General features: G+C 41.7%; 1 protein-coding gene across 1 annotated transcript in view; it reads left to right on the top strand.

Annotated features, from left to right (window-relative positions):
* The window catches only part of ANLN (anillin actin binding protein), a 42,455-nt gene that overhangs the window by 1,914 nt on the left and 14,080 nt on the right, over positions 1 to 26,461 (top strand). The window contains exons 2-12 of the mRNA XM_018562940.1: positions 9,132 to 9,276; positions 10,888 to 11,163; positions 15,369 to 15,709; positions 19,173 to 19,455; positions 20,174 to 20,358; positions 20,880 to 20,987; positions 21,916 to 22,021; positions 23,892 to 24,011; positions 24,471 to 24,751; positions 24,832 to 24,992; positions 25,079 to 25,226. Coding sequence (XP_018418442.1) covers positions 9,132 to 9,276; positions 10,888 to 11,163; positions 15,369 to 15,709; positions 19,173 to 19,455; positions 20,174 to 20,358; positions 20,880 to 20,987; positions 21,916 to 22,021; positions 23,892 to 24,011; positions 24,471 to 24,751; positions 24,832 to 24,992; positions 25,079 to 25,226 — 2,154 coding nt within the window. The remainder of the gene's footprint in view (positions 1 to 9,131; positions 9,277 to 10,887; positions 11,164 to 15,368; positions 15,710 to 19,172; positions 19,456 to 20,173; positions 20,359 to 20,879; positions 20,988 to 21,915; positions 22,022 to 23,891; positions 24,012 to 24,470; positions 24,752 to 24,831; positions 24,993 to 25,078; positions 25,227 to 26,461) is intronic.

The following is a 26,461-nucleotide window of genomic DNA, read 5'->3' as shown; positions in this document are numbered from 1 at the left end:
GGTGAACTGTTGCATCCAATCAGATGCAGTCGCTGTTCAGGTATTCTGACAGCCAGGGACTTAAGCTGTCAGAATACAGTAGTCGGCAAGAGAGGTTTATCATCCACACTGGGGATGGAAGAAACGAGCGGTTTTCCCTCGCTGATGAAGGAAAAACTAGAAGTGATGTATATCCGTCATTCTTTATAAATATACAACTTTACAATGCTTAGCATTGCTTCACCGTGTATACAATGACTTTACAGCCAAATAAATCCTTTTTGTTTGTTTTGATAAATGAAGGTTGTATAATATGCAGCAGATACATTTTTTTCTGAGATAAAACATATTAAATTCAACTGTATCTAAAGACAAAGCTTTCTTTTTTCAATTTTTTTGGATAGAGATTGGAATTTTTTGTCCTATTCAAGGGGATCTCCCTTTACTTCCTGTCCCGTAGACACAACAGGAAGTTTATAATAATATTATTATTCAGGATTTATATAGTGCCAACAGTTTGTGCAGCGCCTTACAAGAGGAGGAAAGTACAGTTACAAGACAAATCAAGACAAGATGGTAAGGAGGGCCCTGCCCGTGAGAACTTACAATTTAAAAAAAGGTGTTGCTAATCTCCCCTTATACAGTATGTCCCCATTGAAAGATATCCCTGCTATTCCTGTTTTGGTGGCAACGTAAAATGTTACCTATTCCCAAACCGACAGTCCATAGAGGCATTGATCACCAGGGCACATGAGGGAATCTCCTGAGCAGGGACATGGACAGCAATGACAACCTAACAGGGGTTCTTATCCCTCCACACACTATCCACAACTAATAAGAACGTTGCCTTTTAGATATACTTTGTTTTACTGATTTATTCCTTGTTCCATGTTTTGTTTACATGTATTAATAACGTATGACTAAGGCTGACCATACCTGTTGTAATTTGTACTATCTACTTTAGGTCTATCAACAACTGTTGTTCAGAGGCCTGCCTATCTGGATAAATGGCTGAATAGATTGAATTAGGGCCTCGCTATATACAGTATATTTGTTGGTAACTATACTCATAAATGTTACACTCTGTACTATCTCCATTAAGCCCGCCATACAATGTACAGTCGGCTTGTGTGGCTAGCTTTAAGACTGTGTGCAGATTGTACAATCTCTCCTTTCGCGTTTCCAAAACCATGTAATACAAGGACATATCTCCACAATCAATTCAGTTAGTATCCAATCAGGCAGGCCCTTGCACTACATAGTTAATGGTAGATTTTAAAGGAGATTGTACAGTGTATGGTCATCTTTAGGTTTACCAACCCTGTGTAATATAAGGGAACTTAAACAATTCATTCAGTTTGTATCATTTCAAACAGGCCCTCGCACTATATCATTGGTTGATCTAAAGTAGATTGTGCAATCCGATGGTATACTGTATGACCACCTTTTAGATTTACCAATACTATGTAATATGAGGAATTACCTAAATCGTCCAGTTTGTATCCAATCTGACAGGTCCTCCTATGACGGTTATTGGCAGATCTAAGGCTGATGTTAGGTGACTGTTGGTGATCCTGCTGCTGGTGAGGTGTCAGGATCACTGCGAGACTGCCTGTCTGTCCCTGCGGAATCCTTTTTTTTTTTTTTTTCTGTAGCTGAGGCGGCAAGATGTTGCACTTATCGTTGGTGATTGAGTATCAATAGTATTTTGACCAGTGAATATTCGCCATCTCCCTGCATCTAGCTATAAAGGGAGCCATTCCATGGGGACAGACGGCCTCTTTATAGTGGTCCTTCAGCTGGCGATTTGTCTCTATCGAAGAAATTGTACAATTAGATTGTATCCTGAGTGTGGTGAGCATATAGGGGCTCATGGTACACTTGCTATCCGGTCTCTGACATCTTGCCAGAGATGGGATTGCTAATTGTCCAGAGAAAATACCCTTTTCCTTGTCTGCTCCCTCACTGATACTGAGCAAGGTGTCACTCCCTCATTGATGGAAATTCTGCAGAATATGACTCGCCAGTGACAGAGCAGCATGTTGCCAGCAAGGGAGCAATGCATGGACACAAGTGAGTATTCCTCTGCCCTGTAGAGCGACCCTTTCTCTGGCAAGTTGTCACCAGCAGGACGATTGCAAGAGTGCCCTGGCCTTAAGGCACGCCTGGGAGCCAGGTCACCAATGCTTCTTTGAAATTGCAGCCGGCACCTAACTTGAAGTTTTCTCTAGTTGTCAATAGAGCTGACTCTGAGGGGGAAAAAAATTGGATTGGACAGACTGGCTGCTGAATTTATATTTCTCATCCTCTGCCCTAAGCTGTCTGTACATTGCTTAAGTTTCGTGTTCTTCTTGGTTACTATGCAAATATTTGGAAGTTTGCTTTCTGGAAACAGATTACTTTGACTCGTTTTGTGTCATGCTTGTAATCCTGTTATCTCATGAAAAGTCTCCTGTTAATCTTTTCTGACAATTGGTAATCCTTTGGATACTGTAGTAAGGCTGATATAATTTGGGTGGAGTATTGGACATTGTTTTCAGATGACAGTATGGAAGAGAGGTGGCAGATACACAGCTCCATGCGCTCTGCTTACATTCTTTATTACACAGGATGGTAAATGTAAATGGTTCACGATCATGTCATCTTCCTGACTCATTAGGCTACACTTACAGGGGTGGCTGGATTGCAACATTGAGATGTGGCAGCACACCGTGCTATGGCTACATCATGCAAACTGGGCAAATAGCTGTGTTTAGTTTGTGTGTGTGGGGCCAGAAATGCAATCCCTGGATGCAGACAGTTTGCGTCCAAGGCTGCTCAGAGCACCTAATCACGTGTAACGGAGTACAAATCTGGCCACACCTAACCACACATAGCTTGTGCATGGGATGAAGCTTTTCCACTTGCTGGGACAAGGCCAATCACCCGTGTAAATGTAGCCTTAGGCCCCTTTCACATGGGCGACGTCCGTTCCGTCTCAGCAGAGGATTTATCAGAACAGAGACGGGATGTCACGTGTGACCTCTGTAGATAGATGATAGATGATATTAAAGTCAATGCTGTTTATTGACTGAGATAACACACATCTCCTTAGCGACGTTTCGAGACCATGCGGTCCCGTCCTCAGGCAAACGGAGTGTGACTCTCTCTGTTTGCCTGAGGACGGGACCGCATGGTCTTGAAACGTCGCTAAGGAGATGTGTTATCTCAGTCAATAAACAGCATTGACTTTAATATCATGGAGTGCGAGTGACTACTTTCATCTATCTACATTTCACGGAGGCATCCGTTGTCACTACCGCACCCACCCAGTTGGATTTGGGTCCCTTTGACAGGAGGATTACGGGTGACATCTGTGTCCATTCAAATTTTTTCTCCTTCCTGGGATGGAGGTCAAAACAGACCCAAGTAATATCTATACGTGGCCAGATGTGAATGGATGTGTCCGTCTATATCGGCTCACATCTAGTTAGGTTGGGACCTGGATGCACACCTTTTTGGATTCGGTCTGAACGACCTAAAAGGACCCATGGGTGTGCAGATAAAGCTACGTTTACATCTGGCCGTGCAAAGGTATCTAATACAGTTTGTTTATGATCTGTGTAATCGCAAGTCAAATTCAGACTGATGGAAGGGCCACGTGTTGATGTGAAAGCTTGTATGGTTTTATAGCATGTGTCTATGTGCCTAGTAAACATCTTAGTCTTTCCTGGTCCCACCTTCAGGAGTACAATAAGGTATTGGCTGAAAAATGCAACCCTATACATCTGCATATAACAAGCTAAATTCAATCTCAACTGAACCCTTGTTATCTATTACTGTAATACAGCTAGGCTATATATAGATCTATATATATCTGTAATAAATAAGGGGGTCATTAACTTGTTTACCCTGCTAAGTGGTGGAGCAAGATTAAACATCCTGTGCTAGCAGCGCATAGTCAAACCGCGGCTCTCTCCCACAAAAGCAGTGGCCTGACTCTCTCTCCCACAAAAGCAACAACAATAAAGCCTGAGAATGGAAAACAATGCGCAAAAATGTAAAAATCACCTGAAAATGCTCTTGGTGAAGTATAAGTGGGGACTCAGATGTGATAGTCATGAATGGGGCAAGCCATGTCCTTAGCAAAAATTAGTGTTATCTTAAAGTGGTTGTTTTCATCTTGCTATACAGTGTCATTTACTGAACTTTGATATGCATATTTACACCAAGTGTAAAATCTGTATTACTACTATTTAGTAATAAAACTACTGGCCAAGAGCCTTTGTCATGTGGTGGCTGGATGTCCGTTGTGACTGCATGTGTCAAAGGGTGCAATTCACCACCACTGTGACTGTATTTGTCAAGAAGAGACCGTTTACCTCTATTGTGACTGGATGTGTTAAGCGGGGGCCCTTTTTAGATTTTAAGCTCTCACAGGCATTGTGTTGTAACTGTAATGTCGTCCGTATATTGTAAAATGTGGCACAGTTTTTGTTTAAGCGTCTGATCATCTGTGTTTTCCATAATGAAAACAACCACAGTTTGTTGGTGCTATATAAATCATATTTATAATTCCCATTGCGACAGTATTTGTTGAGAAGATTATTCACATCCATTGTGACTACAAGTGTCAAGAGGGGGCCCGTTTATCTCTATTGTGACTGTATTTGTCGAGAAGACACCTTTGACCTCCTCTGTGACTGCATCTGTTGGAGGCGCCATTCGCCTCCATTGTGACTGCATATGTTGAGAGGGTGCCATTCACCAATATTGTGACTGCATATGTCGAGAGGGTGCCCATTTGCCTCCATTGTGACTGCATATGTCGAGAGGGTGCCCATTTGCCTCCATTGTGACTGCATATGTCGAGAGGGTGCCCATTCGCCTCCATTGTGACTGCAAGTGTCAGTTCACATTTACAAATCTAAAAATGTATAATGCTTCACAATACTTTTTCAAGTAACAGTATATGGCAGCTAATTGATATGTATTTGAATTATGTTACTTATGTTATTTCTGGCAGTTCAGATATATATCAATCTGACAGAACTCCTTAATACATGTTTGCAATACACTCTGTCACATCAAACAAATTCAAATTGTTTGGCAAAGTTGTTTTCGATGTAGATTTGAAGGCACAGGAAGAAATTGACTGAGTATATCCTGACTACAGAAAAAGGACATGGTTTGCATACCATGTGGAATGTTAATTTTCCTTGATTTCCCCCTTGTGACTGCAGACTGTGAAACTCCTGTGCTCCCGGTTTTTTCTTTTTTTGAACGTGCAGATGGCATCTTTTAAGTTTTTGTTTAAGCGTCTGATCATCTGTGTTTTCCATAATTGGTAGGATGGAAGCTCGCTGCAGCTGCAGGAAAGATGTGGTCGGTTAATGGGCTGTGTTCCAGCACATAGCTTGGAAAAAAAAAACTGCTCCACGTAACTCCTGTACTTCAACAAGCTACAGCATGAGTAGATGATAGAATCCGCCCTACTGAACTACTTAGTATGAATAAAACTATTGGCTGATTCAAACTAGAATGACTCGGTGTCTCTTGATGATGCCGAAAGGAGAAAAAAATATATTTACTGTACATGCGGCACTTTATACTGTGGATACTTCAGAAAAGGCAGCCCAAGGATTTTCCTATTAACTGCTGGAGGATGTGCAGAATATTGATGCATGGGCTTTGACAATAGAAATACATATTTTTATTATGTTTGGAGATGACTGCCCAACAGTAAATGTTTTGTGTGTTTTTTTTTTTTTTTTTTTTAAATTCTTTCACTTTTTGCATAATTGGTGCTCAACCTGCACCCAAGTGCCTATGTGGCCCTTTGGCACTTATCATGCAGCCTTTGGGACCCCTGAAGACAGTAGTCTGAGTCCTCGTTTACACCATCCTCAGTGCTTTCCAGCCCGATTGTGGCTGGAACGCACTGGATCGCTTTGCAGCCAGCTCAGTTTGTAGTGGGGCGGGAGCAGCCACGCCCTCCAGCCGCAATGCCATCGGCCGCACAGGAACGCAAGGCACATCAATGCCTGCGGTACAGTCAGAAAGAGAACTGCAAGCACTATTATTCCTGACCGGACTGCAGGCATTGATGTGCCTTGCATTCCCGTGCGGCCAATTGCGTGGCTGCGGTGCCATTCACTTCAATGCACCGCCCCACAACAAATTGAGCCGTCCGCAATGCGATCCAGTGCGTTCCAGCCGCAATCTGCCCAGAACGCACTGAGGATGGTGTGAACGAGGCCTGAGGTTTACTTACCTAGGTGCGCGCTCAGTCCAGTAAAGGAATTTTTTTCTTCTAGCTGACTACTAATAGTAGATCGGTTAGGTTTATTGTCATAGTGTCTTACTATTTCTGTGCTGCCCGCCCATATGCGGCACAATAATATTTTAAGATGGACTAACACAAAAGCTCTAATTTTAAATCTATCCCTCAATATCCACAAAGGATATAAATCTTTGTGTGCACCAATAGCCTTTGCAAACCCAGTTATTACCTTGCAAGAAACAGAACTGACAGCATCACTGTGCTGTACATAGCCTGAGCAGAACTGTGGAAGGGGCACAGCAGGTCCATCTATTACAGCAGGGGAAGACAATCTCGGTACTCCAGCTCTGGGGAAACTGTCCCATCGTGTCCCTGCCTCTGGGAGTCGTACCTGTGGCTGTCAGTCTCATAATGCCTAATGGGAGTTGTAGTTCTACAACATCTGAAGTACCAAGTTTTCCTACTCCTGCACTACAGGCTGCCGATTCAAGACCAGTCACTCTGCACAAGGAGAGAGCGCAGCAGGGACTGGACTTTTATTACATGAAGCTCCTTCACAGAAGCACAGTTTCATGTTAGATTACGGCACAGATCTGGAACAAATAAAGAAAGCACGCCAAGATTCAAGGAAGAACCCACAAAGCTTTTATTTTGACAAGATTTGCTTATCCTGGGGTTTAGTTTCAAAAAGGTTGTAGGGAGCAAAAATATGAAAGCATTGGTGTGTAAAAGGGTTTTCATGGCTGTGATCTCTAGCAGTCTCATGTAATGTGTCTCCAGTCTATCACTGAATATTATGTGCAGCCCTCTGGTTATGTCAGGGGCTATACTTGAGGCCCCTTATATCAAGTAACATCATAATGCTCAGTTTTAGAAGTGTAGACTGTTTGTTTATTTCCCATATAAAGTGTACATGTCTACACTTTAGTACATCTTCCCTATAACATTCCTCAAGTTTTAAGGGGGGGGGGGTGATGATGGGAGAGACACTCAGGGCTGAGTAGATGGCTTGTCCTCTAGGCAAGAACGGATATCAAGGACTGCTCTGTTACATCTCTCTCTTTACGCTTCCCTCTTTATTGTTTATGTATGTAAAGAAAGCCTGTATTGACAGCAAAACTATTATTGCTGAGCTCCTTGTAAAATTACCAGCTGCCTGGTGGTCTCTGGCTTTAGTACATTCTGAGTCGCTGATCTAGAAAAAGCATGTAATAAGTGTAGTCAACTCCTGATCTGCATACTAGTTCTGTACTAGTGAAGCTCGATGAACTGAAGCTGTTGGATTACATTGACAGTCAGGCAGTTAGCGTTTTAGAAGAGGTTAGCAATAGCAGTTGGTCAAGCTGATGCATTGGCTTCGACACTTTGAGGCCATGACCCATGTATCAATGTGCCTTTGATCCTGCTATAGTCAGTTCCATAGCACAGCTCTCCCTCTTGCACTTCATAGCCATCTCCTCTTTTGGGAGTTCTACTTAGTGCTGGCCTAGCTACTCTGCCCCTCCCTTCCTCCCTTCACTTCCACTTTTTGTCATTTTGAATGAAGTTTCTCATTTTGAATGAAGTTTCTCAGACAGATTTCCCACTTTTCTGGTTTACAGCTAAATACATTGGCTGAAATACGTTAAATGCACGTATAATCTTATGGGAATATTTTTGTTGAAATGAATGGTCTCTTACTCTCTCTAACTGATACTTCACTGGCTAAATGCTTGTTTTTGGCATCTGACTCAAAAAAAAAAAACTATGAAGCCAGATACAGTCAGTGTTGGTGTTTTCAGAATTTCAGCAGTGGTAGCTTCTGTCTTAAGTGACACAAAACTCCGGAGTTAAATCTTAAAATGCATTCAGGTACTAATAAGTATCATGTATCTTGTGTATCACTTGACTGTAGATTCTCAAATAATCTCTGAATTCATGCTGACACTGTCCTTCCTTCTGGAAAATGGATACTTTTGTTCCCCATGGTCCCTGTGTATGTTGTACAGTAGCCACCACTTTAAGCACCCCAAGGCCCATGGTCTGGGGCTATCATTACAGGTTCCCTTTTATGTTGGTCAGATCTAATGTCAGGGACAGGATTTGAGAACTGCCCATCTTTGGCCTTATGGTTTTACTGCTAAAACTTTTTGACCTAGTTTTAAAATGATGGTCTAGTCCTACCAAAAGTGATATAGGTGATGCCTCGTTTTCTTCACCCATTTTGTGTGTTCCAATAGCTCTGGTTGCATTCATATTCTGAAAACCCCACCATAATGACCACAGCAAATGTGTAGTCTTAGGAGCACTTGTACATTGATCTCGCTAATACACACAAAGCATTATGGGTATAGAAAGTGTGGTTGAATACACCTTAACTGGCCTGAAAATTAGGGAGCACTTGCCATGTGAGCTGAACACATCCTATTGTGTGTATGGGGCCAAAATCTGCATTAATCTCAGATTTCCACTGAAATGTAGAATCATTGCAATAGGTTACACTATAACAATATAATGTTTCTTACAGCTGATTTTGTCGATTTTTGTCTTCACACACCTTCTTAAAGCACTTGTTGTGTCTGTTTAGTGGCACTATGAGTTGTCGTGGAACAGGATATAAATGCACTGCTTTTGGGTGAAGAGGTGGCCACATGTGCCATACTACTTCAATCGGTGGTGTGACATTCTCTAGGTCCATACTTGTAACCTGTAGACTCCAGGAATATGTCTAGTGTTCTGTTAGAATCCGGCTTATAAAAGCTGTAAACTAGGTGGCATACCAAAGTAAACCTATACATTACCCACTATAGGTAAAGTAACAGGTTCAAGAATGGTACATAACAAAAATGTTTCCTTGGACACGATAGTAGCTTCTCTCTAAAATATATTCTTACCTTTTTTGTCTTCTAAGAAATTGCTTGAAAGGACGCGAGCCAGGAGAGAGAATCTTCAAAAGAAGATGGCCGATAGACCCACAGCTGGATCACGGACGGCAGTATTAAACAAAAGACCTCTTATAGAGACCAATCGTCAGCCACCTGTACAAGCTGAAGAAGGTAAAAGTGAATGCATACAGGGGTGTGATAGTTTAGGATTGGAGGTGCTTTTGATTGCATGAGGACAATATATCTGCAGTGACGTTCCAAACTCCTCACGGTAATTATAAAGCCAGCAAAGGTGGGCTGCTCACTCTGGGGACATTTCCATAGTACATTTATGACTATAGATCGCACCAACAAGAGTTTAACACCCATACTATGACAAACTAGTACCATATAGTCAGGCTCTCCAAAGGTAAGAACTCACTTCTCAATTGACAAGGGAAGCCAGCATATTAATTATCCAATAATCCAGTGATGCTACGAGGGAGTTGGTCTAAAGCTCCATGGAATGTTCGCATTGTAGCATTTCATGGTTTCTGTGTTCTACATATGACGACAATCAAAGATGAAACATTTTCTATTTGGGCAATAGTAATATCTGATCGCTATACTACAAACCTAATGAAACATTGTGTTATAAATTCTATTTATTAAATTACTTGATGCTGTGGCTAAGACTCGAAGAAATTCATATAAAGACTAAAGTAGATCTAAAGCGAGAGGGAAGAGAGGGAAATCACCTTTAAGACGGTTGTCCCCTTTTTGGAAGAGTCTCCCTCTATTCCGGTGACAACTCAGTGTTTGAATTTCTGCTAACTTTCAGTCTGAGTGATTTTGGTCACCAAGACAGAGCAGGGACACAGACTACAAAAAAAAAAGTGACCGCTTCTAACTCTTCTATAATCTAAAAAAAAAAGTTTTTGCTTTAGATAAATTAAAGGATTCTTCAAATATTCTAGACATCTTGGCTGCCTTCCTTTTTAGGCATTAGGTCTGCCCAGCATTGATTTATGTAATGTGAATTACTTTTTTTTTCATTTACTCGTATTAGTTCACAGTAGGGCTGGGGAAATTAACGATCAATTCCTTGATTAATCGTTAAACTTTTTCATCGATTTAAAATTCTTTTGAGCGAAAATGAAAAGGCTCGCCTCTCCGCCGGCTTCCGGGAGTCCCGTCGGAGATCCAGTGACGTCATGGACATCGACCTTACCGGTCTACTTCCCCAAGTGGCTCCGTCGGCTAACGGGGGGTCCGTGACGTCCCCGGACTCCCCCCCCATCCCTTCGTTAGCCGACGGAGCCACTTGGGCCGGTGAGTTTGCCCAAGAAGCACCAAGCTTTTGTCTTATATATATATATGCACTATGTGGCTCTCCATTAACCCCCCCCCCCATCTCGCTCCCAGAAATGTGCCTATTGAAATTTACTGATATTATGTTGCAATCAGGTCCTTACATGAAATGGAATGGACAGGTGCTGCTACTTCAAATATTAAACTAATACTTATGTTAAATTAGTAATCCAGCACATTATTATTCTGAGTTGCCCCACTCAAGCGGCGGCCATATTGAGTGGGGCACGTGAGATTAATAACGTGCTGGATTAGTGTGACCCTAGTTCATTTTATTACTTCATTGCTGTGCTGTATGTGTATAGGCCAATGTAGTTGGATCTGTATGTGCGTTATAATTGATAACAAAAAAAATTTTGATTAATCGAACGCGAAAATGTAATCATTACCAGCCCTAGTTCACAGTAAAGATATTTTTTTTTTTTCCTCCAGAGAAACCATGCGCAAAACCATCACCCTCAAAAAAGCGCTGCTCTGATGAAAACAAAATATTAGGGACTGAGAACAAGCAACCAAAAAGCCCAGTGATTGTTAAAAGTACACAGCCAGAGATTGTTGCGCACCCACAAGTGAAACCCACAGTACAGACTCCACCAAGAACCACTGTAACCACTAAAGAAGAGCTGAATTCTCCAGATCATGAAGCGTCTTCAATAAGGACTCGTATGCAGAGGCTTGCTGATCAGCGGAGATATTGGGACAATAATGGTAAAATAAGAAAGTCCATCACTACTCTCTATTTCACTACTGTTGTTTTTTTTTCTGGCTGAACCTGTGCAGTTCTTTGATATGGAGCAGGCTTTCTCATCCTTTTTCAGCAATGGCACCCTTTAAAATTATGCAAAATTTCAAGGCACCCCAGTCCAAAAATGTAAAAACCCTTAATTTAAACAGACATGTGGTCACTCCAAAATCAATACCAGACCCTTATCCATGATGAGACAAAAAGTGTGGTTTGCCTCATTACATCATCATTCTTATCAGAATCCTCCTTTCAGGGACCCCATTGATATTGGGAGCCTCCCTGCACATTAGGAGTTCCCCTTCACATCAAAGGCATGATGCTATGAAAATTTTCTGGCACCCTCGTTGAGAGAGGCTGGCAGAGAGATACTCAAAATATTGCGCACAGTAACCATGAGAGAAATCCTAAGAGTAGTGATGGTTTCAAAAACAGTACATTACAGCCTAACACCGGTCAATAGGACAAAATCATTGCAGTTAATTATATACAACTAATATGCATTTACTTTGGTTATGTCTTTTCATTATCCTGTTGTATTGTGAGAACTATATGCAGCTAAAAGATTGTATGACTGTATTTAGTATATACTTTTTGTTATTTTACAACCCCTTTATTTATATTAGGGATACATCGATACCAGTATCGTTATCTGTGCCAATACGAGTATTTGAGCGAATACTCGTACTCTCCCAAATGCTCCGACACCTTCCTCGATACTGGAACTTCTGGTCAGAGGAGGAGGGGAACATGGAGCCAGCTTTCCGTGCGATCAGGAAGCTGGGTGGTGAGTAATGACCAGCTTCCTGGCCAATCATGAGGCAGGTCATTACTCGCCTTTCGGCTTCCTGATTGGCCGGGAAGCCGGCTCGATTCTGATTGGCTGGGAAGCCGGTTTCCGTGCCAAACGACATAGAGCCGGCTTCTTGGCAATTAGGAATCCGGGTGGCATGTCATTACTCGCCCCTGGCTTTGTGATTGCCCAAGAAGCCGGCTCCAAGCCAGCGGATGCATTGGTACTCGGTATCTGTGGCAAAATATCAGTACTCGCTACAGAGAAAACAGTATCTGTACATCCATAATTTTATATTTTCCTGCAGACTAAATTGGCTACCAAAAGCGGCAGGGGTAGTACAAACTAAAACACTGTGTAGGGGGGGTAGCTTATAATGGTCATGGGTCCAAAGTGCACCTGTCCCCAGACTATGGACATGAAAGTTTTTATATGTTCTTAACACGCAGCTAAAGAACATTAAAACAAGCAAGCACCAACCTCTATAGCTGTACAGCTTCCAGCACCTGCTGTTTGTTTACATCAGTAGGCTGCCAAGTTTCTGCTGCAATAGACAATAAGAAGAAAGTTGCTGTTATTTCAGTGCCTCTGTTGTAAATTTTGAAGATGAATTTCCCTGCAGTGCCTATAACTACAGACATAGACATTTAGTTTTCAGACTATGTATACTTTTAATGTGGATATTCTGGGCGCAGGTTCATTTTAATATTCCCCTTCACTCCTCTTGTTTTCACATTTGCTGGACAGCTTGATCTGCATGTAAATGTATAAGAAAAAAATATATAAATCGTCACAAAGTAAAACATTGAATTGATATACTGAATTCTGTCATTACATGTTCTAACAACCTACAGAAATCGGGGAGCAATTACTTTTTGTAATAGTGACCCACTAAATCTCCTTCATTACCTGAATAGCATCTAACATTTCAAATCAGACTGACAGTGGGTGTGCCTGATGAAATCTGAGAAACGTGAAGTAGTAACATACTTGTATATTTGCAGTTGGAATTTAATTTGCAGAGTATCTTAATTTCGTTCTTTTTGTGAATGGGAGAATTCAAAGTTCAATAACGGGGTACACTGAAAGCATTGCGGCCGTGAAAGCTGAACTCCAGGCAAACCGCTAAATACCCAGATTAAAGAAATGTATAGAAGCTGTTTCAGCTGCCAAAGCATTTGTCTATTTGTCCATCCAGTTCTGAGATTCACACAGTTTTGATACCAATCTATACGATAATGGGGGTTTCTATGAGGCATTTACACAACACTATGTTACTGTTAAAAAGATAATGGGGGGAATTTATCAAAACTGGAGCAGACAAAATCCGGAGCAATTGCCCATGGCAAAGAATCAGCATGTCTTCAGTTTGTTCAGTCAAGATTTGAAAATGAAAGAGAAGCTGATTGGTTGCCATGCACAGCTGCTCCAGATTTTGTCTGCTCCAATTTTGATAAATTCCCTTCAATGTATTCACATCACAGTTAAATTCCAACATTTAGTTTTTACACGTGCCAACTAATTGTTGGATTTGAAACTGTGATGTGAATAAATTATCTTTTTAACAGTAACAGTGTTGTGTAAATGCCTCCTAGAAACCCCAATATTGTATAGATTGGTATTATCAAAATCCAGGGGGAAGAAGCAACAAAAAACCTTGGGAGGGTTTACTCCAATGGATATAGTTACTGTTTTGCCACACCACACAGTCCTGTCTGGCAGGCCAGCCGACATGTCTTTCCCCTTCTGCGGTAAAAAAAAAAAAAAGCTGCAGGTCTTCTGACTCCAGCCTGTGATTGGACAGTAGAAGGAAAAGCAGCAGACTGATGAGCTCATCTGTCCGCTCTCTCCCCCTTTGAGCATGCATCTTGTGCTTAACCCGTTCCCAGACTGAGCTCTGCTGCAGAGGGAAGTATGAGAGGTTGATCCGAAGGCAACTTCAGCTATTAATGCTAGTTGTATAACAAGTACATCAATGCATGGTTCAGATGTTAACATGCATTGCCTTAAAGGAGAACTATGGGGTAAGTGTTTTTCGCCATAGTTCTATTAAGGGTTACAGGGGGACACAAACTAGCGTCCTCCCACGACCCAAAGCTCAGTATATCGCAAGCTACAGCTCGCGGTATACTGAGACCGCCGCAGCCGGGACGTATCCCGACATTACTGTCGAGATCCACCCAGCTGCTTGATTGACAGCAGAAAGGCAGAAACAGCTGTACCCTCCGCTGTCCGTTCCGCCAGTCAGCACTGGAGGAGCCGGTAAATCCCTGCAGGGAGCCGTGACTGGCAGTCACGGCTCTCTGCAGGGACGTGAGCGAGCAACGGTATGTGTTCGCTCACTTCCCGATCTATTGAGCCGACCTGTGACAGTTTCATTGTCACAGGTCGGCTCGAACTATGAGGCTGAGTTAAAATCACTCACCTCATAGTTCTCCTTTTTAAGACGGCTATTCATTTTGAATGGCTGCCAACACACCACAGTGCAGGGGGGAAAGAAGGACAGCATGTTGTGGTAAATTGCAGGTGCTTTGGAGACCCTTCAGAATCAACGGCACCGCAGTCTTCACATTGTGGCATCGCATGGTAAAATGCGTGTTACCGCAACAAAACAATGCGATTGTGTGATCTGTTATTGATAGCAGAACTCCAGGGAAATTTTTTTTCTTAATATTTTGCACTGCAAGAGCATGTGCTTGTTTTTGTCTAGGTTAAAGAATAACTGGTGTACTAACCCGATCCTAGGAGCCGGCTTACTTTTAGATAGGTCCCTTCCGCCTTGACCGCTGCAGCGGTCTACGGTCCTGTGCGTTATCACATTCTATACACTCTCTGTATTGTGCTTGAGGACGCAGAGGAACATACCATCACTGCAGCAGAGGAGGAGAGGCGGAAGGCACTGGTCTAAGAGCTAGCCGGCACCAAAGATCAGGTGAGTATAACTATATTTTTGAACCTAGAGAAATACAGGCACTTAAATTTGCAGTTCAGCGTAGCCCCCCCTGCAAGGGTTAATAAAATGTGTTCATTCCCCAGAGTTCTCTACTTTTATACATAACTGCATTAATGTTTGTCTTCTATTTCTGCCTGGGGTTCAGCTTTAAGATGGGATTTGTAATCACTAAAGCTGACCCATTTCATGGAGAACACTGGCAGGACCGAGATCTGGCTGCACAGAAAGAATATTTAGGAGGAAGTCACCAGTTATAACTTCACATTGCTTTTCTTGACTAGAGTACCACTTTAATATAAGAGTCAGTCATTTGGGGAACACAGTCAATATTTTGGGGAACAAGTACGTCGTCGTAGTGTCAATCTACAGTATTTTTTTTTTTTTCCCCTCCTGTATTAACATTTTTATTTTTTTCCCATTCCCAGGGAGCCCTTCAAATTCCCCTCCTATTGCCAATCCACCCAAAGAAATTGTACCTTCCCCACCGAAGGCACAGGCTTCTGTCATTAACAGTGAAACTCCCAGGGGCCGTAGAACTCGTTTAGCTAACCTGGCTGCCACGATCGGATCCTGGGAAGACGACTTGAGCTATCCAAGTGTTAAACCAAACAATACACAAGAAAAGCCTGGTACCGCTTGTTTATCGAAAGTGGCCTCTGCCAGTGCAGCATCTTCCAGCATCAATAGTCATACTGTCAGGCAGGAAGCTGCATCACAAAAACCCAAAGAGGAGTCTGTGATAAAAGCCACGCTCCCTAGCACGCTGGTATGTAGTTCATCGAATCCTTATCATTTGACTTTCAGTAATGAGTAGATCTGCTATTAATATTTATCTAATTCTATGTAAAACAAAATGTGTGTATATATATATATATATAATGTGTGTATTTATGTAATATGCAAAGTCCTCTTTAATGTTACGTTTTGTTTTTTTCATTTTACATGCTACTTTTTTTTAAACTTAGATTTGTAGATTAACCACTAGAGGGAGACCTGTACATAAATATAATCTTTCTGCTTAGTAATATTATGAGTTATGGAGGAAGTGCATTGTTTGCTGGGTTAGATATGACTCAGTTGAGGTAGAAACAGTTTGGCAACACTTCTAAAGAGTAAGCACAGGTTCACACCTTTGCATCTGTGGTGGGGTTTTATTTTTGTTTAGTTTTTTTGCCCAATGAGGATTTTAATACATTGTCATGTTCTGCAATTTTGTTTTTGGCTAATTGTTTCTGTCCCCTCCCATCCTCCGCATGCATGCTTTCTGAGATTTCTCTGAAAGTGCGCTTTATTCTTTAAAGGAAGTAGAGGTTGCCTAGGGGGTGGAGGCTTGTCGTATGCTAAAATGTACAAAAATGCATGATGTATGCATTTTTCATGTGCTGCCATTGAAGTCTGTGGGGCTACAAAGGTATGTGCCTTAACACAACAAGCATTTGCTAAATTACAACATACACAGGAACCATGGGGAACAAAAGTAGCCACCCTCCGGAAAGGAAGGACAGTGTCAACATGAATTCAGGGTGCTTGAGTGCATTTTTAAGTTTTAACTCCTGAGTTTAGTGTCACTTTAAATTGCAAAGGAGATGGAGATCTATCTATCATCTTTTTAAGAAGGCACAATTAAATCATTAAGATGATCATCTTCACATGTGCGAAAAAGAAAAACACCCCTTACTATCCACAACACATTTGTGTACTGCTTATTGTTTTGCGGTGCAAATTTTTTTCTTTTTGCAAGCCCCTTTTTTTTTTCTTCTTCTTCCTGAATAATGGAAGTGTATCTGAATTTCCATTGCCAATTTTCTACTTTTTTTTTTGTATGCTTTTTTACTCAAACTTGTATTGATCACATTTAAAGGAGATTTCCAGGGCAATCGGAAATTCACCAACTGCTGAAGACATCGCTGTATAGTAACAGATGGTACCCTACTTCCCATAGGCCCCAAATAAACATATCTGGGCTTAATTTTGCTGTTTTCATTGCTCAGCAGCCTAAGTTCCAGCCTATTTAGCACTTATGCTTTCATAAAGAATTATTGTTTGTGTATGGCTGTGCCACAATCCCAGTCTTCCCTACAGGTGGCACTGCAGGTGTAGTCATGAATAATAACCAAGTGTGTAAAGGCACATTCATACCACTGTGCTGCTGGTAACATGTGCTACATTCATTGTCAATGGCACCCCAGAGAACCTCCAATTTCATGTGAGCTGCAGTGCCGCACAATGCATGATGTCCTGAGCATTGCCTTGTGCTGTGATAAAGCGCACTCTGCCCTTTTTTCCCCCAACTCCTCTTCTAGGATAGCATAGGAGAGAGGCTTCACCCACCTAAAACAGCAAACTCATCATCCACAATTAAAATAAAAGGGCATTCACTCCTAGCCACTTCAGATTGTTTCCTCAGGCCTAGCAGGTCAAGTCTACTATTTTTTTTTTTCCTTAAAGTGACACTAAGCTCAGGAGTTACATCTTAAAAATGCATTCAAGAACATTAACTATTAACAAAAATGTATCTTCTTTGTGTATCATTCAGCTGTAGATCCTCAATCTCTGAATTCATGCTGGTGCTATCTTTCCATCTAGAGGGTGGCTCCTTATGTTCCCCATGCTCCCGATGTGTGTTTTAAAGTAAGCACCGCTCCAAGCACACTCCCAAGATGGACTACAATCTCATGCTTAGTTAGCTAATTTGCATTGATGTTATAGTCCATCATGTCCTTCTTACCCACCTTAGTCTCCATTTGGCACTGTTGCTCATCCACCTCTTTCTGATCCTCATTTCCCCCTCCCTCTCCACGGGGGAAAATAGAGTGTGCTGTCTCACATGGGAGCTCCTGCCTTACTGTGCATTCAGTCCAGTGTTTGGGGTGGAAGTGATGTCAGATGACGCTCTTCCACTGATGAGTTTCCAGGAGGAAGTGCTGATGATGCACTTTCAAGGGGATCTTCGGTGGAGGAGGACAGTGTTTTTTGATTCTATGGCATCCTCCTTCTGGCAGAATACGTGTTCAAGGGGGGAGGCTGTTCTTTTGGAGCCTTAATCTTTGATCTTGGCATGCACCAGGAGGAAGGACGCTGCAGCAGGGAACTTCTTTCCCAGAAGTTTTCATGGCATCGTTGGATCTCGAGACTGCATACCTGCATATCCCTCAAAGAAGCATTTAAGGTTTTCCCATCAATTACCTCATGCCCAAGTGAGGTATTCAGGGACCTCTTCACCTCAATATGCAACAGGGAGCTATACAAATTCTCTTTGATGGAGGAAAAGGATGGCGCTCTTGCAGTGGACACTTTTGTGCACCCTTGGGACTGGGATCTAACATGTTTTGATCTTATTCCAAAGAGGGTCTGGTTTGTGAGCAGACTCTCCTCCACTGAAGTTTCGAGAAGAGAGCAATTATGCACCAGATCTTTTACTTCTAACCCATCGACGAGTGCTCAGACAAAATTCTGACTCTCAAAACATTTCTATTAGTGTCCCTCATGCCAGCCAGAAGAGTCGGTGGCTGTTTCCATAGCAGAACTCCACTGTCTTATCTTGCTGGACAGAATTACCCCAAGACCCTTCCAGTCTTACCGAAGGTAGCTTCCCACTTCCACAGAGCCCAGGATATTATGATTCCCTCCTTTTGTCCTAACCAATCAAATGATAAGGAGCAGGCTTTAAGCAGGAGAGTGCTCTTGGCAGTTGCGCCGCCCCCCCCCCCCCAAAAGTATTTCTAGCCTATTTTCTCCTATGCTGTCCTGGAGGATGGATTGGGGAAAACGGTTAGGTACCTGGTAACATCTTTTCCATGAATCTTCCAGGATAACAGGGTATTCCTGCCCTTCTCTTTTGAGGGGTATGTGTATTCTGTTCTCTGGTGGTTCTTTTGCCCTCGTTCTATTTTAGTACTGAGGTGGGTAGGAGTGACTGCCCCTTTTTATTTTAATTGTGGATGATGTGTTTCCTGTTTTAAGTGGACAGAGTCTCTCTTCTATGATGTCCTGGAAGATTCATAGAAAACCTGTTTCCAGGTGCCTAACTCTGTTTTCGTGTGCGTTGCTGTGTGTTTCAGCCCATCCATTTGAATGGGCTGTTTAATGCACTGTAACATGTGTCAACACACAACAACGCACGCATTGCATTTTATAGCATTGTGGAATGGTCACAAGCAAATATGTTGGCTTTTTAAATTTTTTTTGCATGAGTTCAACTCTAAACACGAATATGCTTTTCCTTACAGGTGTCTACACGTTCTGAATCAAAACTTTCAAGCTCTACAGTAGCAAACACAATTATTGATGCATCTAAACCAATAGCGGATAAAATCACAAATGTTGTTCCTTCCAAGCTGAAAGAGAAGAATGAACCATCAGTTCAGATAGAGAAGTCTTTGTCAGCCAATGTATCTACCCCACAGAGGGTCGAGAGGCCAACCTCTAAAATATTCACCAATTACCAGGCAACCCCTAGGGAAGAAAATAGCAGGGCAACACCTGTAGCGCAAAAGGAAAAGACTGCAACAGGTAAGCACGATAAATCGAGAGTCCGTAAGTGAATGCATTTGTGATGTACTTCTAAGTTTTTACCTTTTTGTACATATCAACTTTTTTGATTTTTAGTTGTAGCTAAAGCTTTCTATTAGACACGCAGATAATGCAAGGAACAAAGTAAACATCTGCAACCAATTAGCATTTACTTCACAAGTCAGGCATGTACAAGATGAACTCTTACCCTGGCTGCTACTGTTTGAGGCTGGGTTCACACCTCGGCGTTTTGTAGCGCATTCGAACGCTCTGCAAAACGCTCAAACACCGAAATCCCATTATTTCCTATGGGTATGGTTCACACCAAAACGTCCTACGCCCAAAGTACAGGAGCTTCTTTGGGGCGTTTTTGACGCGCGTTTCCATTGGGATACAGCCAAGTAGCCCTCGGAAACGCACGTTTGTCGCACGGTTTTTTACCGAGAATCACGGTAAACGCGCATATTCAATACGCCTAGGTGTGAACCCAGCCTTACGCTTTCTGCTTTTCAACTAGCATTGTTTTACTGAAAATTTCAATATTCCTTGTCATGAGATATTATTCAAGCTCTTATTCTGCAGGGTCACGTACATGGGTGCATTGCACATCTAGTTTTTATAAAATGTATTTCTTTACTCCATTTTACTCTGTGCTAAGTCCAGCTTTGTCAGCTTTGTAAATCTCATTGAAATCTCTACCCATTTATCGTTATTTTAGGTGGTCCAGGAGTTAAGTCCTTTCTGGAGCGATTTGGGGAGAAATGTCAAGATCGCAGTCCAGCACCTGTAAACACTGGACCAAAGTCTTCGTTGCTGACACCAACAACAAAGAGTATCCACGAAAGGCTTCTAAAGCAGAATGATGTGTCCAGTACTGCTAGCTTAACACAGCAGCAGAAAAAGGTGCAGACATTTGCAAACAACTGTATTTTGAAACCTTTCTCCAGGAAATGGAGTACTCCGGGAGTAGTAAACCCTTACAGTGTTCCTGCCCCTTCACTGCAAGGGTTGACTACTCAATTATGTCTAGGGATCTGTATAAAGGACCTTTTACATGCCTGATCCCCGCTCTGGCTGGCACCTGCAGCTTTTTCTTCCCCTATGCTTTGATGGTCGGAGGCCCGCTGACCTCCTCACATACAATACAGGGCCAATAGCCCTGCATTATACACGAGGACGCCGAAGGACGGTTTACAAGCTGTAGAGTAGGGAAGATAAGAGTGCTGAGGGATCAGGTAAGTAAAACTGCTTTAGCTAGGTCCCCTAGACATCTGAGCAACTAACCCTTTAAAGTGTGGGGGTAGCCCCACCGCAAGGGGAGCTTGTTTTTTTGTTTTTATTTTTTTCCCCTGAGATAGGCTTTAATAAGAATAGATGTGATGTTTAGTACAATTAATGTGTTTTTATTACCTTTTTATGATCAGGAACGTGAGAAGGAACTTGCAGCTATTCGCTCCCGGTTTGAGAAAGGCAGTGTCTGGACTGCAGATAAGGAAGACCCAGCTAAAACCAAGCATCAAGAGACTCAACGGGTAATGGAAAATTGTATTCTATGAGGCCTGATAATACGCTTTACAACAGATTGAATATGATGAAGGTTCTTTCAGAGTTCCAGTAATGTATACAAGCACTAGATCTGCAGTTCTGTCTTATTTAATTTGTGATCTCTCTTTTGTGACTTTTAAATACTGATACAGTTTTTTGTAGAAGTACATTATACATACTAAAACTACTACCTGCAAAATGTACACATTTGACACATCTTTGTTGAAATGTCATGAAAAAAAGTATTCTAGATTATTTTTCTTTTGCTTACTGCTTACCTGTAGACTTTAGTATACTTCATGGTACCCATCATGAAATGTAGAGTGCAATAAGGTTTCTTCTCTTAGGCAACAAGGTTGCCACTGGATGCATTTTTAAAGTAAATTCTGACTTTATAAATAGAAGTATATGGTTTTATAAATAGAAGTATATGGTTTTATAAATAGAAGTATATGGTTTTAATGTGTATGTCATTTCTATGTGGGTGTAGTATGTGTATCCTTAAAAGAGCAATACAGGTGGAGGCCATCTTAAAAAGCCTTTTTTCTTTTTCTTTTTTTTCTTTTTTTTTTCTCCTGGATATGGCATGAGATGTATGTTAAGTCACCCACAGACACTATATTTATTTATTCCCCCCCTTACATCTGATTGTTGGAGGCATGGGCTAAATAGCATTGATTTAAAGGATAACAGTTTATTTAAAATAGCACTAATCCTTCTCCAGCCCGGTGTTGGGTTTTAAAGAAAGGGTTATTTTGTTTCTGAAGTTGCATTTGTGTTCTATGTGGCAACTGTGCGTAAAAAATACAATAAGGCATTATAGTAATTTTGTATTTATTGTTGTATACATGATATCTTTTGTAAGATGCCTGTCCTGACGGTACAGTCCATTTCTGATGTTTCTTTTCCCTTTAGGAAATTCAAGCTCATCCAGTCACTTCTAGCAAGCCACCGAAGCCAAATGTAATCTCCAATCCAGTTTCTGAGAGAGTGCCTGCTTCGCCACAGAAGGGCATAGCAAGTAAGAAGGAATGCTTGATTGCATTAATGTGTCAAGCCATTAGGCATATGCATGCTTTTTAACCAGTTGCCGTCCCGTCCGCCCGCTGTAAAAAAACCGGACGGACGGCACTGCTGCATTGGCGGGTTGCCGTCTCCAGACGGCATTTTTTTTTCTGCTTGTGTGCGCCCCCTAGTGGGCGCGCGCACAGGCAGAACAGACCCGTGCAATGCAAACACCCTGTGGCCCGGGACCGTCTCGGGAGGGCGTCAGGAGGAAGAGGAAGGGAGCTCAGCTCCTTGCTGATCTCCCTCCAGGCTGTGAATGCAGAAGTGATGTGTATCTGTCATCTGGCTGCTATAGCCAGAGAAAACAAGCTGATGAAGCAGATCTCTGCTTCATCAGCTTCTTTTGGGGTCCACAGGTGACATTAGGGGTCACAGAGACCCCTAATGTCTCCATAACGAGGACCTGTCAGTGTGCATTTGCTATTGTATAAGGGGATTGTTGTAATAACTAAGTGTAAAAATATAAATTAAAAAAAATAAAAGTAACATATAAAAAAAGTTTTAAAAAAACACCCAAAATGTTTAACACCCACGTTTACGCACATATAAACGTAAATATGCGTCCGGTGCACCAGCGCGCGCAAACGACAATTGCGCTACACATGTTACATATCGCCGCGAACGTCGCAGTGAAAGCAATAATTTTAGGGCCATCAATCACTGATAACACTAAACTGATGAGCGGTAAAAGCTTTTAAAGCGTCGCCTGTGGCAAGTTTTGGGTATTATCGTTTTTTGAGGTTTTAATTTTAAGGCTTGACATGTTTGGTGTCTTTTTTACCCGACGTGACCCCGTCTTTTAGATTTTACCAAAAAATTGGGTACTAATGTTTTATCATTTAATGTAGGGGAAAGTTTTTTTTTTTAATTTCGGTAATTTTTCCTTAATATAGTAAAAAAAAATATTTCAGTCGTGAATAAATACCACCAAAAGAAAGCTCTATCTGTCCCCAAAAAAGGGTATAAAATTCATTTCAGTACAGCGCTGCATGACGGAATAAATGTCAAAGTACCGCAGCGCTGAATACTGAAAAATGGCCTGGCCAGGAAGGGGGTTTAACACCGCTGGTTAATAACCATCATTACTGTGTGTCATTTTTTTGTGCGAATGCGACAGTGCCGTCCGTCCGTTTTTCTACTACGGGCGGACGGCAACTGGTTAATGCTAGTAGCATTATTTAGCTGTAGACTTCAAAGATTGCTTCTAATCTTTAATGAGAATAAGAAATATTTTTCCCGACTCTATACTCCCTTTTTAAACATAAGCTGGCCATAAACTGGGGCTGAACAAGGGGAAAACAAATGCTTGATTGCCCCGACAACACCAAAGAGTGCAGAATGGAGAAGCCACACTTCCCTTTCTCCCACGCTATGGTATACCGACAGTGGCGAGTTTGCCGCTGTCAGAAAACCCAAACAGCGACTGCAGCTGATTGACTGAAATATATCTGTTCAGCCGAGAATGTTTGACCATGTTCCTTCAACGACAATTGAATAAGAAATTTGCCTTTTGTGAAACTGACGGGGCTACACCCTGCTTGAACTTTGAGCTATATACGGCAGTCTTAAGGCTGCACCTGGTGTCTAAATATATCCTCTAGTTAAGTGCCACATTGTAGCTTCAGTATATTTTAGCATTGTTTTACTGAAAATTTCAGTAAAACAAAACGTCCATACATGTACTGTCCCCCTTATTTTGTTTAACTTCTGATTAAGCTCTAGAGCTGATAAACAAGGGCCAGTTCAATGATGCATATTGAAATTCAACTAGCAGTGTGGCACTAATTTAGGTTCTGTTTTTACATTTTATCCAAATTTCCTAGGTGGCTCCCAACAAAAGATGGCTGGCCGTGTTAAAAGTCCTGAGAAGTCTATGCAACCCTCTTCAGTGTCCCTGGAGAAGCAAGAACCCAACAATGAAGTGAAGTCTGGTGGAGATAAAGGTTTGTTACTTTTTAGGGACTGACAATCTTCTGATTCTACAATATTTTATATTCTCAGTAATGGCGAAGTGTCATCAAGAGTAACAGAGAAATTCTATGAAAGCAGTGGAAAAAAAACCCGTAATGGTCTAGCAACCAATTGCATTCAACAATATTCTTATATTTAGGTTTTTAAAAGGTTAGGCATGAGTGGTTGGTTGCTAGGGCATTGAAGAAAATGCATCTAAAGCGTTTCCAATTTTAAATGCTTTTTTGGGACCCTTCTTACAAGCCCTTTGAGAAGAACAGAGCCCCTTACCCTCCTTATAGATTTTATGTAAACTTGTTTAATGGTATTTGCAGCTCAGGTGCTGGGATGATCTGCTTTGATCTATAAATATAGGTTTGTGTGACCTAATCTGCAAATTGATTCATTCTTTGTAAATCATGCTCTTGACTGTTGCTTTTCTCTCATTACAGTGGAAATGATACAAGAGATTCAGATGAATGTAGATAGAAGTATTAATGAGCCTAACAGTTCAGAAGTCATCAACAGCATTTTTAGTGATAATCTTGAAAATGAGGAGGAAGAAGCTGTAGGTGATGCATCTACCCAGCAGGTGGAAAGGGTTGGAGATGATATAGAAAGCAATAAAGACAGAGATGACCGTTCTGATGATGAAGATGATGATGCACTCAACATTTCCTCAATGTCTTTGCTTACTCCACTAGCAGAGACTGTTGGGGTTGGAAGTCCAGAGGTAAATGAAGAAGCCAAAAATGTAGTATACATAAAAACATATTGACTGTTTGAATTAATCCTCCCCCCCCCCCTTTACAGGCACTGCTTTCTCTTTCACTATCGCCTTCCAACGTCGATGCAGAGACTAGTGCAAGTTGTGATAGCCCTAAATCAGTAAAGTTCCAACGGACCAGGGTACCCCGAGCAGAATCGAAGGACAGTTTTAAATCCATAGAGGAAAATCAAAACCTCTTGTACAGGTAAAGACAAAAAGTAACACTGATGAGCTATTTCATAAAAGTGAGATGTGTTTAATTTACCTGTAATGGAACTTGTTTCCTTGCAGCATCGATGCATACAGATCACAGAGATTTAAAGAATCCGATCGTCCTCCAGTAGTGCAAACAATTGTGCGCAAAGAAGATGTGTCTTCCCGAATGGAGGATGTAACGTATGCATCTCCTCGGCATGTTAATATCAAACAGAAGCTAAAGGTATAATTTGTTGTTTTCAGTAAAAAAATAAAAATAACCCTATTACTAGTGCATTTCTTGTTACCATTTATGTTTTGTTAATTTTACAACGCTCAAGACCATTAATTTATAGTGAATGTGTTTGAGAAGATTAGAGCAAGCCTGTGTTTTGTCCGCGCAGGGCAATGCAAAAGGTTCACTATAAATGTGGCCCTACCAGCTGGTTACATTTAATTTTTTGTCCTTCACTCCCCCGACACTGCCTTTTGGCCACCAGGACGAAGAAGGATTCCCTGAACAAGCTCCAAGTCATGATCAGGAGCTTATGTAGGACTACAGACTCTGTCCCTGCCCCAGCGTGACAGCTTGCAGTGCCTGAGTGGCCACTCAACAAGCACAAGGTTTTCTTGTGGGAGGAGAGAGAGTCTGAGGCTTCCCATACTTGAAAGTACTGGGTATTTCTTTTTGCTTCTGCCAGCCAAACAGAGCAGTTGTGAGCAAAGGGATCCTCAGTTTTAAACAAACCTTTACTTTACCCATAAAGAGCTACACAACCGTCTATCTTTGACCCCTCCACAGTACCAAATACCTTTTTTCTTTAGTCACCTTGCTGCTCGGAGCAAAGAAAATATCCGATAGTTTGCTGTATGAACAAACATGTGACTCTCTCCCCTCTGTCTACTGTAGATATGTGACTGTCATAGAACTGTTATATGGTGGAGAGAAGAGTCCTCAGGACTTTGTATGCGTGGATAGAATGACCTGGAGCCTTACACAGGGCTTTTTTTTTTTTTCCTTGTTGACGAATGGAGCATTGAAGGGAGCAAATGAATGGCATGTGGTGATGGGGAAAAATTATATTAAAGCAAGCATGCTTTGACCTGCATGCTCAAAGCACAGGTTTGCTTTAAGCTAAGCTGCTGGTGAGGTTGCCGTCAAAGTGCCCAGGCCCTGCATGGGCAAAGCACAAATTTACTTTAAGAAACAAACCAGTATGTTATTTATCTTGACAGCAGTGTGTGTTTAAATGGAATTGCTGTACAGTTGCGTTTTAACCTGTTTATATGGTCAACTATTTTAGGCAGAAGAGAGGATTGACAGCAATGTCTTCCAAGGGGATCTTGGGACAACCAGTCATCTTTTTGTAGGACATTCCCATATTCACCTTCCTCAGCTTTTTTTTTTTTTTATACTACTAATAATTTAGGTTTTAAATTTAGAACGTTTCACTCTTGATTTACTTTTGCTGTGGTTTG

Source organism: Nanorana parkeri, unplaced genomic scaffold, assembly GCF_000935625.1.
Source record: "Nanorana parkeri isolate BGI_ZX_2015 unplaced genomic scaffold, ASM93562v1 scaffold616, whole genome shotgun sequence".
Lineage (NCBI taxonomy): Eukaryota > Metazoa > Chordata > Amphibia > Anura > Dicroglossidae > Nanorana > Nanorana parkeri.
This window is presented reverse-complemented; position numbering and strand designations above follow the sequence as displayed.